This window comes from Haliaeetus leucocephalus, unplaced genomic scaffold (genome assembly GCF_000737465.1).
Source record: "Haliaeetus leucocephalus isolate CR32 unplaced genomic scaffold, Haliaeetus_leucocephalus-4.0 Scaffold587, whole genome shotgun sequence".
Classification (NCBI taxonomy): domain Eukaryota; kingdom Metazoa; phylum Chordata; class Aves; order Accipitriformes; family Accipitridae; genus Haliaeetus; species Haliaeetus leucocephalus.
In genome coordinates this window covers 3,786,651-3,799,906 of record NW_010973023.1, presented here as the reverse complement: position 1 = coordinate 3,799,906, position 13,256 = coordinate 3,786,651, and the positions used below count along the sequence as shown (strand labels likewise).

The following is a 13,256-nucleotide window of genomic DNA, read 5'->3' as shown; positions in this document are numbered from 1 at the left end:
CAGCTGGAAGTTGGATGTCAGTCAGTAGTTGCAATGAGTGATGCTCTTCTCTCCCCACTTACACCTACAAATTCCACCCACTCCCTTGCAGTATCATCAGTTGTGCTACAGTGTGATGACCTGGTTTACAGAGCCAAAATGGAACATTTTCTGAGCTTGTTTTCTCTCAGGAGAGCAGGATTTAGCAACATCTGCTTCAAGTCAACAAGCTGTTATGGAGCCAGAGCCTAAGGAATAAAAATTTGGATTCCCAGGAAGTACAGTCTGTGTAGCCATGTTGCTCTCCTGCCTCTGTAACCATAGAAGAGTTCCTCTCAAGTTACCTGAAGTTGCTTTCCCTCCCAAGTCACTATTTAATCCTTAGAGACCAAGAGCCAAACTCTAGAGCATGATTATTTATTGTCCTTTTTAGGGTGTACAAAGGTAGCTTTACAAAAAGATGGCCAGTAGTCATTACCATAGTGAATTTTGTTATAACCTAATTCACTGTAAACTGAAACCTGCAGGCAGGTATAAACTGTAAGAGACAAACTGCTCTTCCAAATCACTGAGTCAGCAAGACAGATGCCTCACTACAGCTTGAACACATTCCAGTATAGCCCCATAATCTGTCACTTTGACTATTTCCAGGACATATCCAGGAATAAGAACCTTAAACTTGGCTAGCAGTTCTGCAACTCATGTGGCTGCTTAAACAATTGAGAGCAAACCATTCCTCCTGCTTTACAGGAAAAGTAGATGGATACAGCAAACCACAACTTTGAAGTGACACAGAGGGGACAAAGATGCAGTTCAGGACTGCTGGCCAGATAAAGAATAGTCTGTGTCATTTGAAGTAAGCATTTAAAGAAACATTTTTGGTATACAGTGTTCTTTGTCAAGTGGAACTGCATGCTTCCCTCTCCCCCACCAAAGCAGTGGAGTGTTGGTAAAAAGGGGAGCCATGTAAGACTTGGTAATTGATCACATTTTCTAAGAAAATTCAGACTTCTGATCCATGAGCCAGAAGGTAAGGTGTCTTAGTCCTTCAGCTGGGAGACTTCATAGAGGTATGCACCAAGCATCTTCACCCCTTGGATGTAGTTGTACCTGGGAAGAAGATAGCTTCTATTAGCATTGTCTTAGCTTGAGCTGTATTTCTAGTAGCTGTGCATTTTGCGGTATCAGTCCTATGCAGGCAAGAGATGCTACAGGCACCAGGTACTACTCCCAACCTCCCTGGAATCTCCTCTGGCAAGAGAAATGCCACCCTTGGGGTAGGGGAGAGTAGCCAAGCTTGGAGACCAAAGTATAAAAACTGCTTCTGATTTTAAGTGTATAAAACTAGAAGCAGTAATTGGATCAAGATTCAGCTACAGACCAGTTACCCACCCAGTCATCCTCCACTAGGGAGAAACAGCACTTTGCCTTCCAGAGACTTTGAGAAAAGCAAAAGCCCAATTCTTCTTGCTCCTTTTCATAATACATGCCAAGACCAGCAGCAAACTCAGCCTGGCACAGGGATAAATGTTCTCTTACCTATTTAGCTTCTCATTTTGAGAGTGGGCACCATCATCTGCAGCTCCAACAGGAAGCAGCATGACATTCTTGCCTGTTGCTTCTTGAAAAGTAAGGGTAACAGGAATGCTTCCTCCCTCCCTCGTCAGGTCTGGTTCAACTCCAAAAACTACAAAGTGACATTCTAGTCAGTTTGGAATTGTATTTGTTTTTCCAACACAGATCCTTACTGCTGCTTAAGCAATCACGTACCAGCCACTTCTGCACCACATGCTGACCAAATCTTGCTCCGTTTTAATCAGCCAGACCACATAGGTTGCAGAATTGTGGCATTTGTCTCCCAGATGTAGTGCTGGAGTACTGTCACTTTTGGAGGTCAGTTACACAAATAACACTTCATCTGAAAGCCTGTTTGTACTCCAACACAGAAGTTGGATTTGCTCTAGTTGCCCTACACAATCTAGTTGTCTTGGCATAACTGATTAAGAAGGATGCTAGGATGACTAAATTTTGAGTTCAGATCAAGTGATCTGAACCGACAGTCTCACCCTTATGCAAAAGCAGCACCATACCAATGGCCTTGTTCCAGTGTAGTAGGAATTAGTGTGATATCAAGTTTCTCTCCTTCCTGTACCTCAGACTTGAGTTTAAGGATTGCGCACAACATGCTTCCTTACTAAGCCAAGCTTATTCTGTAAGTGCAGAACACTGCAAACATGACCTCCTCAGTGTTTCTTGAGGTGCTAGAACAAGAGCTTTTTAGTCCTCCCAGTGCCAAGTGGAAAACCTACTGACCTGTCTTCATGGCCTTCCTACCAGCCATGTAGTGGGGATGGTTGAAGTCTGACACCCAGGGTTTTCCACCATGGCCTAAGTATACTCTGAATTTGTTGGGGCTCTGCAGCTCTGCAAACTTTTTGCTCACATAGTCTTCAACCTGTAAGAAAGATTGAAGAGTTATCTACTGTTAGCATTTGTATGAACACTGGTAAAGACTGTATACTAAAAGGATCTTAGGGACTTGCAGGTCACTACTACTGTGCAGCAATACTTTCCTTCCTATTATTTCATATTATTCCCATGTAACTCTGCTCTGAAGTCAGAGTACCTTCTTTAGGCAAGTTAACAGTATACTGTAGAACAGTTAGCCAATATGTCAAACGCTTATGCTTTTGAATATGCACTTTGGGCAATCCAAGTGCCCTACAATTAATTTAGCATTTACTCCTGAGCCCTTTCTTTGCGTTATTTGAGAGAAATTGAATAGCCAGGCCACAATGGTCCAGTGTGGGACCATACAGGAATTCTCTCAGTTATCTGAGTTGAGGTGCAGAACAGAGAAGATGGTAACAAAGTAAATAACCAGAACTGCTTTAGAAACCAGAAATATTCTTCCCCCAGGCACGCAGAACAGGAGAAGTTTAGAGACACTAGTTGTTCTGAGACCATCAATCCATCTCAACATACGTGTTTTGTGACTTCTTCAGGAGTCATGTTTGGCACAAGCCGGATTGAGAACTTGCCAATCACTTTCCTAGGAATCACAGTCTTAGCTCCAGAGGCTGAGAAGGCTCCTTCAATTCCATGAAGAGACAAGGAAGGATATCTCCACCTATGCATAAGGATATCTCTCTGCAGAGGCAAAGGGAAAGATGCAAGGTTACGTGACGTTTGACAGTGTTCCCCAAAGTTATAATTTCTTCAACGTAATAAAGACTTTGCAAGAAACAATGCTTTCTCCTACAGACAATGCAGCTCATTCAAGACCACTGTTATAAGCAGAAGCTGTTACTCCCATTAAGCACACATTTTGGTACAACAGCTGGGTTTTCAGCACCTTAAGAGATTCAGTAACTCTAGTTTGGCTTTCTCCTAGTTCTATGGAACATGACCAGTCTGCTTCTGACAAGGACACAAATACCATTAAGGTGCTCAAACACAGTGTGTAGGAAGTGCTTTGGAAGCTCTGGTCCCCAGTGCCTCAAGTCAGGCAGGTGCCTTCATCACTGAGTCACATGCTTACGAAGATCACAACTTTTCTAAAAGCCTCACCACTGTGCAGACTGAGGCATACAGTACGTTCCTGCTTTTATATCATCAATTGTATTAAACTGACCCAACTCTGGGTTGATTAGAGTAAGCACTATTGCCTTTTGCAGATACACTTCTGCATTTCCTCCCTGTTGCCTTGGATACAGCTGTTCAGTACACTGGATACTGTGAATTCAACACATTTGTGTCCTCTATAGACAGCTACAGTATCTCAAACCTGAAATTCACTGCAGAGACTCAAGAGACTTGGAAATTGTGGCCTTTATGTTAAGTTTGTTTTGTTCCACGTACAATCTGCCTCTAATCATCTCTCAAAGCAAATTTAACTGTCACATTTCAAATCTCTCAAGCACATTGTTTCTCACTTGGAGATTACAGCCTTCTCTACCATCTCTCTCCTTAGCCCCAAGACCCTTCTTGCATGCCTGCAGCTTAGTTGGAACTCCCTTGGGTCTAGCAAATACTGAACAGCTTTAGTTCAGTATCATACATAAAAAGCATCTGGCCAGCTCCTCCTTATATATAAGCTATATTTCATCATTACCTTATAGGAAAAGGCTAAAAATGGAAGTCTGCATGCTCCCAGTTGATACAAACCTGAGCATGTAAAGACAAGGTTGAGGATATAAAATTGTTACTCATACCCAAGTTGCGTGAAGTCTCCTGCTGACAGTACTAGGACAGAAAGCAGACCTGCACATGCAAACCTCTTTTACAATGCTTGTTTCTGCTTTTTGATAGATGTATTTATATCTAGGGTTTAATGCTTTAAAGTTAGTAATACCTATACCTTGCAAGATTCAATGCTGTTAAAAGCATTTGTTTGGAGAGCTCCCAAGATGGAGACTTGAGAAGATCAGACATGAGTTTATTGAACTTGAGCCTGTTCAAAGATTTGGGCAGCTGCCTAGTTCATGGCTACAAAACAGTCCTTGCTTGCCAGGTGTAGGAAGGTGTTAAGTATGTCAACCTTAAGTTCATCACAGCTAGATCTCAAGCTGTTTTCTCACCTAATGAGAAGTCATCTCTATGACCAACTATATTTCTGGTAACCCACTGAACTTCCTACAGATGTAGGAAATCAGATGCTTTATGGTATGTCAGATGTGGTATCTGACCTCTAGAAAAGTGCTAACAGTTCTTATCCAGCATTAAGAGAACAGCACTAGGTAAAGAAAGTTCTGTACAACTTTGAAATGCTACTTATAGACCAAGGAGCAAATTTAAAATTATCTAGACAGCTTGCCTTAAATATGCCTTTAACCTAGACTAAGTTTCCAAGCACCTAACTCTTTGCAGAGGAACTGCAAGCGTTAAGTATACAGTCAACTGTACAGTAGGTAAAGTTATCTTCAAGGCAATCTCACCATTTTAAAGACATCAGATGAATTCTCTGCCTAAATTACACAATACTACTACAAAAGCATCCACAGAAGCTTGTTTCTGTCTTCTGCTAATATAGATAGCTTGAACTAACACAGCTAACCAGGATAGAGAGGAGTACAGTATACCTTTGTATCATGCAATAGTTTTGTTGCTCCTACATCTTTTGCATATTCTTCCAGGTCAAAATCAATCTTCTCATATAGTGCCAGCTCCTCATCAGTAACAGGTGCCACTGCTTCATTAATGCCTGGGATGAGGATTTTCCCTTTCTTGTCTATAAGAGAACCTGTAAACAAGAAGGACCTAATATCAGGATTCAAGCAGAAGAAACAGTATGTCATTGCTGGGAACACTATCAATGGGAAATAGAAGTCTTTGCCTTCTGAAAACTCCGTAAATGTAATGAAATTCTGATCTTTACCTCCCAGAATGTGTACCACTAAGCATGGAAGGCACCTATGGAATTTACTGCTCTTCAAAATGCCAAAATGTGCACTTCCTTGCAACTGTATTTAATTCTACTGCTACATGTTTAGCTGGCTGTTTGAAGGCAGTATTCCCAAGGAGTTCAGTGTGGCATCCATACAAGAGTTTGAAGAAATGAGCTGATTTAATTAGCTTACAAGTTTGCAGCAAGATTTTAGGGGAAGCTGAAGTAGATCAAGAACTTCTGGGCAAGACCTTCAACTTTTTTCTGTATCTAAGCCATCAGCCTTGCATACCCGACAAGCACTATTTCGTTGGTCATTGCTTCACTAGTATAAGCAGCCCTTAAGAATCCCCCTCACTGCAAACTCACTCATGCTTTAATGGCTCTTACTCCCATTTTAGATGCAGTCAGTGAAACCTGCTTTTGCTTACCCATTAGCGTAATGAGATCTGTCATGGCCTCATGTACTGAACCACCATAAACTCCAGAGTGAAGGTCTTTGTCACTACATTCCACCTGGTTTGAAGTGAATTAAGAATCAGGTTAATTTTAGCATGAAGATACTGTCAAATGCACAGAAGAGACTTTTACCCTAGCTTTTTGTTGCACATATTTTGGGAATGCATCCGTTTCTGAACCCAGACTGCTCAGTTGTAGCACATTAAAGCAGATATGCTTTTTATTGCTCTGTTGAGTACAAGCCCTTAGTACTGACTGCCCCAACCTCAGGGACTTCCGTGGTGACAGCTCTTCCTGCACTCAAGGAAATATCTGGATGAAGATATCTATGCCATGAGATAATCCTTCAGTGAAGGTGCTGGCTTATCTTGCTTCATACATGTGAAAGCTATCCCTCCTACTCAGGTATCATAGGATAGTAAAAAGAAGGTATTTAGACAATTAGTAGAAACTGTTCTACTGAAGTCAGTTTTACCTTTTCTGAAGAAAAGCTATTGGCATGAGAAAAAGCTACAACTCCAGTAGAAAATTCAGTTTAATACTGGTTTTCCACTGTATTTCAGCACTCACCTCTATGAAGTAGTAGCAGATACCCCTCAAGCCATAGGTGATACAAGGCTTCTTCTTGCCTAGCCAGTAGTTATCAGAAATGCAAACATAATCCACATCTTTAAAGAAAGTCTCTTGCTGAGCAAAAATGAGTTCATCAAGGCCTTCAGATCCCGATTCTTCCATACCCTCTAGGCAGAACTTAACATTTACTGGAAACTCCTTTGAAAATGAAAAACAAGAACAGATTTAAGTATGTTAAAACATTGGACTCCAACAATCAGTAATTTTCATCTGTCACGTACAAAGAATAATAGACACGGGTAAATTAGTTCCATGACAGTGGAATTCGTTAATTATACATGAAGTATTACAAAGTTTGGACTGCGCTTATGTTGAGAGCACTTACACCACCCTTCATTTGCTGGAATTCAAACTCTTCAAAAAAGTTTTAACTAAGCTTTAGAACAACTTGTTCCCAATCCTCTTAACTGTGGGAATGCAGCAGAAACCTGTTGCCAAAAGGCAAGTCACGGGGCTAGGAAAACTAGTATTAGCCACAGAAATCGCATGACAGTAGGAGAGTCACAGCTACTGTCTATCCAGTCTACCATGTTCTATGCCTTGACAGCACTTGAGAACTGTTAATTCTTCTAACAAGTAATAGTAATTTGTCTTGAAAGATAAAGCAGACACCCTAAGCTATTTCTGATTACACTTCTTGAACAGAAACAGCAAAGCTCCCAGTTTAGTGTTACTAAATTAATCTCCTCTTAGAGTTCAGTGGCAGTGAGACATTAAGCTTTGCTAAAGGCCAAGCTAATTTGACATCCTTACGTGAAAGTGATCACATTTGATTATTTCTCCTGCTCCAGATGCTTGCATATGTATTTTCCTTCCTACACATTTTGTTAAAGCAAAAAGGTTTAAAGTCCAATCCAAGCATCTACAAGACCTACTTGTCAGCAAGTCAGCTCAACCCTACTGGGACATCAGGGATTTCACAGGACTATTGCATCATTCCTCCCATCAGCTGAATAAGCAGGCTTGCCTCACAAGGGTTTGTGGTTTGGAAAACATTTATTGCTAGAGTCAGCTATACGTAAAAAAGCAGGATACATTTTGGGCACACACCTGGTTAGTTTGTTTATAAGCCTCCAAGGCATTCAGCCAGGCAAGCACTGGACCTTTGTCATCTGTTGATCCTCGCCCATACAGCTTTCCTGTAGAAACATGATACAAAGTGACCAGTGTGGAGAAAAATTAGGATGAAGCTTCAGTCACCTGGTACCTGCAGGAGAAAACATCTTTTTGGATAAGCTTTTTAGCCCTGTTTACATTAACTTTCATTTCTGATTCTTCTGAAGTAGCAGTTTTACATCCCACTTCACACACCCATGCAAGTGGGATAGGTACAGGACTGCAATAGTTCTCCCACTTCCAGAGCTACCCCACCTCTTCCCCCAGCTGCTCCCTGGACAGGGGCTGAACATAAGCCTGGAAAAGATGTAACTGCCTTGGGCTATGTCATTCCCATATCCTTCACAATAATATCATTTTCTACAAAAACAGCAGTAAAGGTATAGAAACAAGCTACCTCCTTTTAACAGAAACCTACCTAGTATTAGCTTCAATTCAGTAATTCTTTGTTTGAAGACTAAGAATTCAGTAGCTAGCAACCAATCACTTCTCTGGATTCTCCAGATGAAAGTGAATCTCCCCAGAAAGGGCTTTAGTCAGACAAGTTTTACAGGCTACAGGGAAGGTCCCAGGAAATGCAGCACGTGGGATCACAGTAGAGGCAGGTATCGCTGTAATCAGAGCTGTGGCTACAACCCCTAAGCACTAGGTGTAACCACAGTGACAGAACAGGCCAGAAAGCTTGCAAGGTAAGGAGCCATTAGTAAATATGCCTCTTACACTGCCAAGCTGCACAGGAATAAGCCACAGCCTGAGACAAGTCTAGCTCTTACTATCAGATGAGATAATCCAATTTAATAACTTGGACTGTGCTGCCTATGACCAAGTGCCCAAGTAGAAATACTAGTTACCACAGATACATCTTTTCTTGGCAATGATTAACACTTACGCAACAAGAATGGTTAATGTCCTTCTATTCATGTGACTTTTGACACTCAACACTGAGCAAATGAAACAAGAGGGTGTTGGTAGCACCAGCTTTCAACAGAAAAGAAAGTTTTAGTCTCCTCTTAGCTACTGGCAATGTGTTGTTTCAACAGGAGTTACTGCACGATTTCTTCATCCCCAGTTTTGGGAGAGGGACACTTGTGTGGGCACTAGCTCTGTAAAACACAGCTTCCGCAGTACTCATTGTAACACAGTACGCAACCACAAGGCAACCCAGGGAGGATGCTGTACCACTCCTGTCTCCAGGCATAAGAAGCTGTGTTGAGTGTTTGTCCCCTGTAGTGGTTCAAAATCCCTGCAGTCTGACGTGACCTTACAGGCTGCAAGTTGTGAACAGCACAAGAAACTAGTTCTAAAAAGCTTTCTGGCAACAAATTTTTACCATGGAAGGCAGCAGTTAAGACTTTGCTGTAGCTACAAGGAAGATATATGCAAATAAATACAGCCTAGACTATCAGAAAAGTAAACAAGCCCTGAAAGCAGCTGAGATGTTGCAGGTCTACTTGCTTACCACTTTCCCCTCCTGTGTATTTTCTCAACAGTATTAAACAAACACCCGTATCAGTTCTTACTCCCCCTCCTCCTTCCAGTCAAGGGTACACAACCTTAGACCAGTTGAGAAATACCATACTCATTAAAGAAGTGCTCAGTTTGTGAAGTTCACCAGTCTTACCTTCTCTTTCTACCAGTGTGAAGGGCTCACTATCCCAGCCATCCTCTAGTGCTGCTGGCTGAACATCCAGGTGACCATATACACATACCGTCTTTTTGCGTGGATCTGAGCCAAGTATTCCCAGAACAATTGGCGGTAGAGGGATCTCTGATCCATCAGGCAGCTAGAAATAGGAGACAAGAAGTTTTATTCAAATGTGGAATGTCAGTGCCGCATTTTTATCAGATGAATGAATTACTTTAACACTACAGAGTTTGAGATTAAGGGCATAGACAGTTAAACAAAACTAAGCTACTTAACTGATTGCCAGAAGCTGTGTCCCAATAAAGGCATGACAGCACCATGCCATTAAGTTTCCTGACAAGGCCCAGTAATAGCCAAAGTGTTCCAAGCCACTCAGAACTGTTAGCTTTAAAGTAAGTCCTACATCAAATTTTAGCAGAGCAAGCTGTCTGCATGCCAAACTGCCATATCTAATGCTGACCTAAGCACGTGATAAACTCCATTCAATATTGCTGCATTGCTTGTCACTGCACTTTCATCCTGTCCACAGTATAGCTCTAGACAAAAATTTCCTGACAGTATCACTGAGTATATAACACATGCCTACACCCAAATAAGATCAGCATAACAGCTGTATTTCCCTATACCAGCCTATGCTGTTAAGGAAAGGGCAGGGTAGTGCTGATGAACTTAGTTCAAGAGTTGAACTCAGCCTAGTTCTTTGGAATACCCCATAAGCAATTATCACATGCTATTCTCAGTCAGCATGTATTTCCCTTCCAGTGAGAACATACTCCTAGACACCGTTCAGGAGATCAAGATCAGCTTTGACTTTGCTCATATGGGCTCCAAGCTCCAATTTTTTATCAACAGGTTACATGGTCCTTGGCCAGCTGCAGTTCAAAGTGATTAAAGCATTATTACACTTACAGTAATCAGTACACAGTACAAACTGCTGTGCAGCAGTAACCTAAGTTAGATCAGACAAGATCACCAGTTGCTTTACATTGTGCATTGCTGCTATATCAATAAAGGACATAATACAGACTAGTTTTGTCTATACTTAATATAAAACTAAATACTAAAGTTAACTTTAATCTAGCTGCAAGAGTTTTTTAAATAGAAGTGTTACTTGTAATAAACTCTCTAAAATCAGTTCTTGCCCCCAGAAAATTACACTGATGAAAGGAACAAGTTAGTCTCTGAATTAACTGAAACACTTTTGATGGGATTTTAGGCTGTAGGCAGTAGCAGAGCTAGAATTATCCTACAGATTCCCTCCCAAGAGGGCACATGAAGTCAGCTGCTTCCCTGCTGGGACCTGTAGTGCTACGAACAAGTGTATTCCAGTTGCCAAAAGCAAGAACTGCTCAGAGAGCCCCGATATACATAGATTTCACTCAGCAGTCATTAGGACCAATTACAATGACGATCATCTAAAACTAGCAAACACTCCAGTACAACAGGATTTTGAATGCCACTATCCAAATACTAGTCTAACAATTTTGGTATGCATCTTATTCTGTGACATGTAGTGACTACGCACTTCAAAGGAGGACCATATCAAGTTCCCTAGGATGAAATTATTCACAAGCACACACATTTCTCAGGTGAAAAGCAGTCCAGATAGCTGAAAATAAGAAGGGGACACATCCTATTAAGGATCCTTCTGTATCTGGTAAGGGAGCAGTGCAATCTTGTGACAAATATAACACTTCTGGAAAAGCCTAAAAGTCTTTTGGAAGACTTATTGAAACTTCAGTCAATATCTTTAGAGTCTATGGATCTAGGGTCCAACACCAGCCTGCTGTTAAAAACATCTAACATTTGTTTGCAGGTGCTCTGTCCATGTTCAGTTAGAAAAGTATTTAAAATACATGTATTACATTTTGGACTGTGTATTACAACATGCTTAGCTGATCTGGATCCCAAGATTTACTTTATAAACAAAGGTTTTAACAGGATGCTCAGACTGTGTGGCAAGACATTATCCTACACCCCAACAGGTTACTGCCTTTCTAGGTCCCTACCCACAAGACCCTTGGTGTGGGGATGCTGACCAGAAAATCATCAGACATCAGGGAATTAGTAATCCACATAGTTAGCCTGAGTTTACCCAAGCCTGTACTGTGCTGCACATACAGCTTGGCCTTCCTGCCTGTGTTGTGCTGTGTGTATCCTTGGGCTGCAGGATAAACTTAGCCAGTTGACTGTAGCTTGCAGGCAGTTCCCACTTGGTACTGGTGATTACACCACCCGCATGTCCTTGTCTTTATCTAAAAGTGCAGCAAGAAGTTCTCATGTGAATATCCCTTTTGTTTGGATGTCAAACAGCCTGAATAAATAAAATGGGATAACATTTCCATGAATGGGATCTGCACAGCATGCTGCACGCTGATTGGATGCCCACTAGATACTGCACAGCTGGGGGTTCCCAGTACCTGAAGGGACTTAAGATTATCTATACTACCCTCTTTCTTTATAATGGTAGCTCTAACAAACAGCATTTTAAATGACACTTTATGGAGCCCAAGTGCCTTCCTTACTGGGATCATAAGAAGCCAGCACCTCCTAGTGCAAAACACCTTGTCTTCTAAAGAGACTTCTACTAAACTGACATGGAGATGCTCACATACCTTTTGTTTCCCAATATCCATAAGTTCAGTTGTGCCTCCCAGTTGCTCAATATCCTTCGCAGCAACCTCCATCATGCGTCTGATTTCAGCCCTCTTCTCCGGCCACGCTGACACACTCTGGATTGCCACCCATTGAGCCAGCCGCTACAGAAAGACAGAAAAGCTAACGGTTTTACTACACATGAATTACAGCATGGGAGGCACTGTACAAATACAACACCTTGCAATTCAACTAATACTGTTTTAGTCAAGCTTAAACTTGAGGCAAATCAACTCTGTCCTCTGCTCAAAGGAGTACTCTAACCATTAATACTACACTCAAAAGCTCTCTAAAACCTCACTTGCTTACAGTTGGCCCTGCAGTGTAGCAAAAAGACTACAGATACATCAGGTAAGCCTCAGAGTATGACAGCTTGCACATATCGTGCCTTTCTGGTTGCCATTCTTTAAGTATCCAGAACCAGCTAACATCCTTGAGACTTCAGCTTTTTCCCCCATGCAAGATCAGCAAGAGCAACTGGCAGAAGTCAGGTTGGCATAGTTCTTGCCTGAGAGTTTACAGTGCTATACCACTGATTCCTTCACAGGTGAAAGGGATTGCAATACAAGGTGAAATTCAATAGCAGGCTAAACAGCAAAATACAGAAGGCAACCTGTCCCTCTGTACCCCAACATGAACAGTTTCATATGAGAAAGCTTTATTCCGCCTTGTTTATATCTTTCCTCTCCCACCTCCAAAAGGGAAAGACAGTACCTAACTCAGCATTCAGGAACCAGTGTCAAACTTCTTTTACCTCTAAATAAGTCACTGCTTGCATTATACAGTAATAGAGCATTTTCTAATAAAGCTACCATGGAGATTTAGGTCTTTGAACAGAACTGTGCCCAAACCTAAGAAAGTTTTCTGGCTTGACTGAAGTCAGTCACACTTCCTGCCTGCTCCCCCCTCTCCCCAATTACTTGGCATTACTCTATTATTGGGCATATTATATAGGTGTAACAACAAGCTTGAAGTTGACCACCTAACTTTTAATATCCCATAGCTGTCTGTGCTGCAGGACAAAACTCAAAGAATACTTACCTGAATATAGACATCCTGGTGTTCATCAATGTATTTAAAGAGGGTTTCAAGAGCAGACATTTTCTGACCAGAACAGTGCTGCTTGAAGATTCTGTGACAGAAAAATTATTTAGTCCTCACAGGTTTAAGAAGCAAGTCAGTTATCAAGCAGCCACAGAAGACTTTCATCTTACAACTGCTCATGCCACACACCAAGCTGTGCTAATATAAACCTTGAGGCCACTCCCTCACAAAATGACACAGTGAAGTGGCTAAACAAAAGCATATTTAATCTCAACACCACTGTTTCTGCCTCTCCTTCAAAAATAACTTTGGAAGTTAACCAAGCAAGCTTGTCTATAG

At 41.5% G+C, this 13,256-nt stretch overlaps 1 protein-coding gene across 1 annotated transcript; it reads right to left on the bottom strand.

The window, feature by feature from the left end:
* Window positions 1-380: 380 nt before the first annotated feature.
* Window positions 381-12,999, bottom strand: CNDP2 (CNDP dipeptidase 2 (metallopeptidase M20 family)). Its single transcript, XM_010577928.1, has 11 exons — window positions 12,915-12,999; window positions 11,834-11,977; window positions 9,195-9,357; window positions 7,508-7,596; window positions 6,395-6,595; window positions 5,797-5,881; window positions 5,061-5,221; window positions 2,965-3,129; window positions 2,293-2,434; window positions 1,519-1,666; window positions 381-1,089 (listed from the first exon to the last, which is right to left on the bottom strand). The coding sequence occupies exons 1-11, from the start codon at window positions 12,972-12,974 to the stop codon at window positions 1,020-1,022; spliced, it is 1,428 nt and encodes a 475-aa protein (XP_010576230.1). The 5' UTR covers window positions 12,975-12,999; the 3' UTR covers window positions 381-1,019.
* Between the last annotated feature and the right edge of the window lie 257 nt (window positions 13,000-13,256).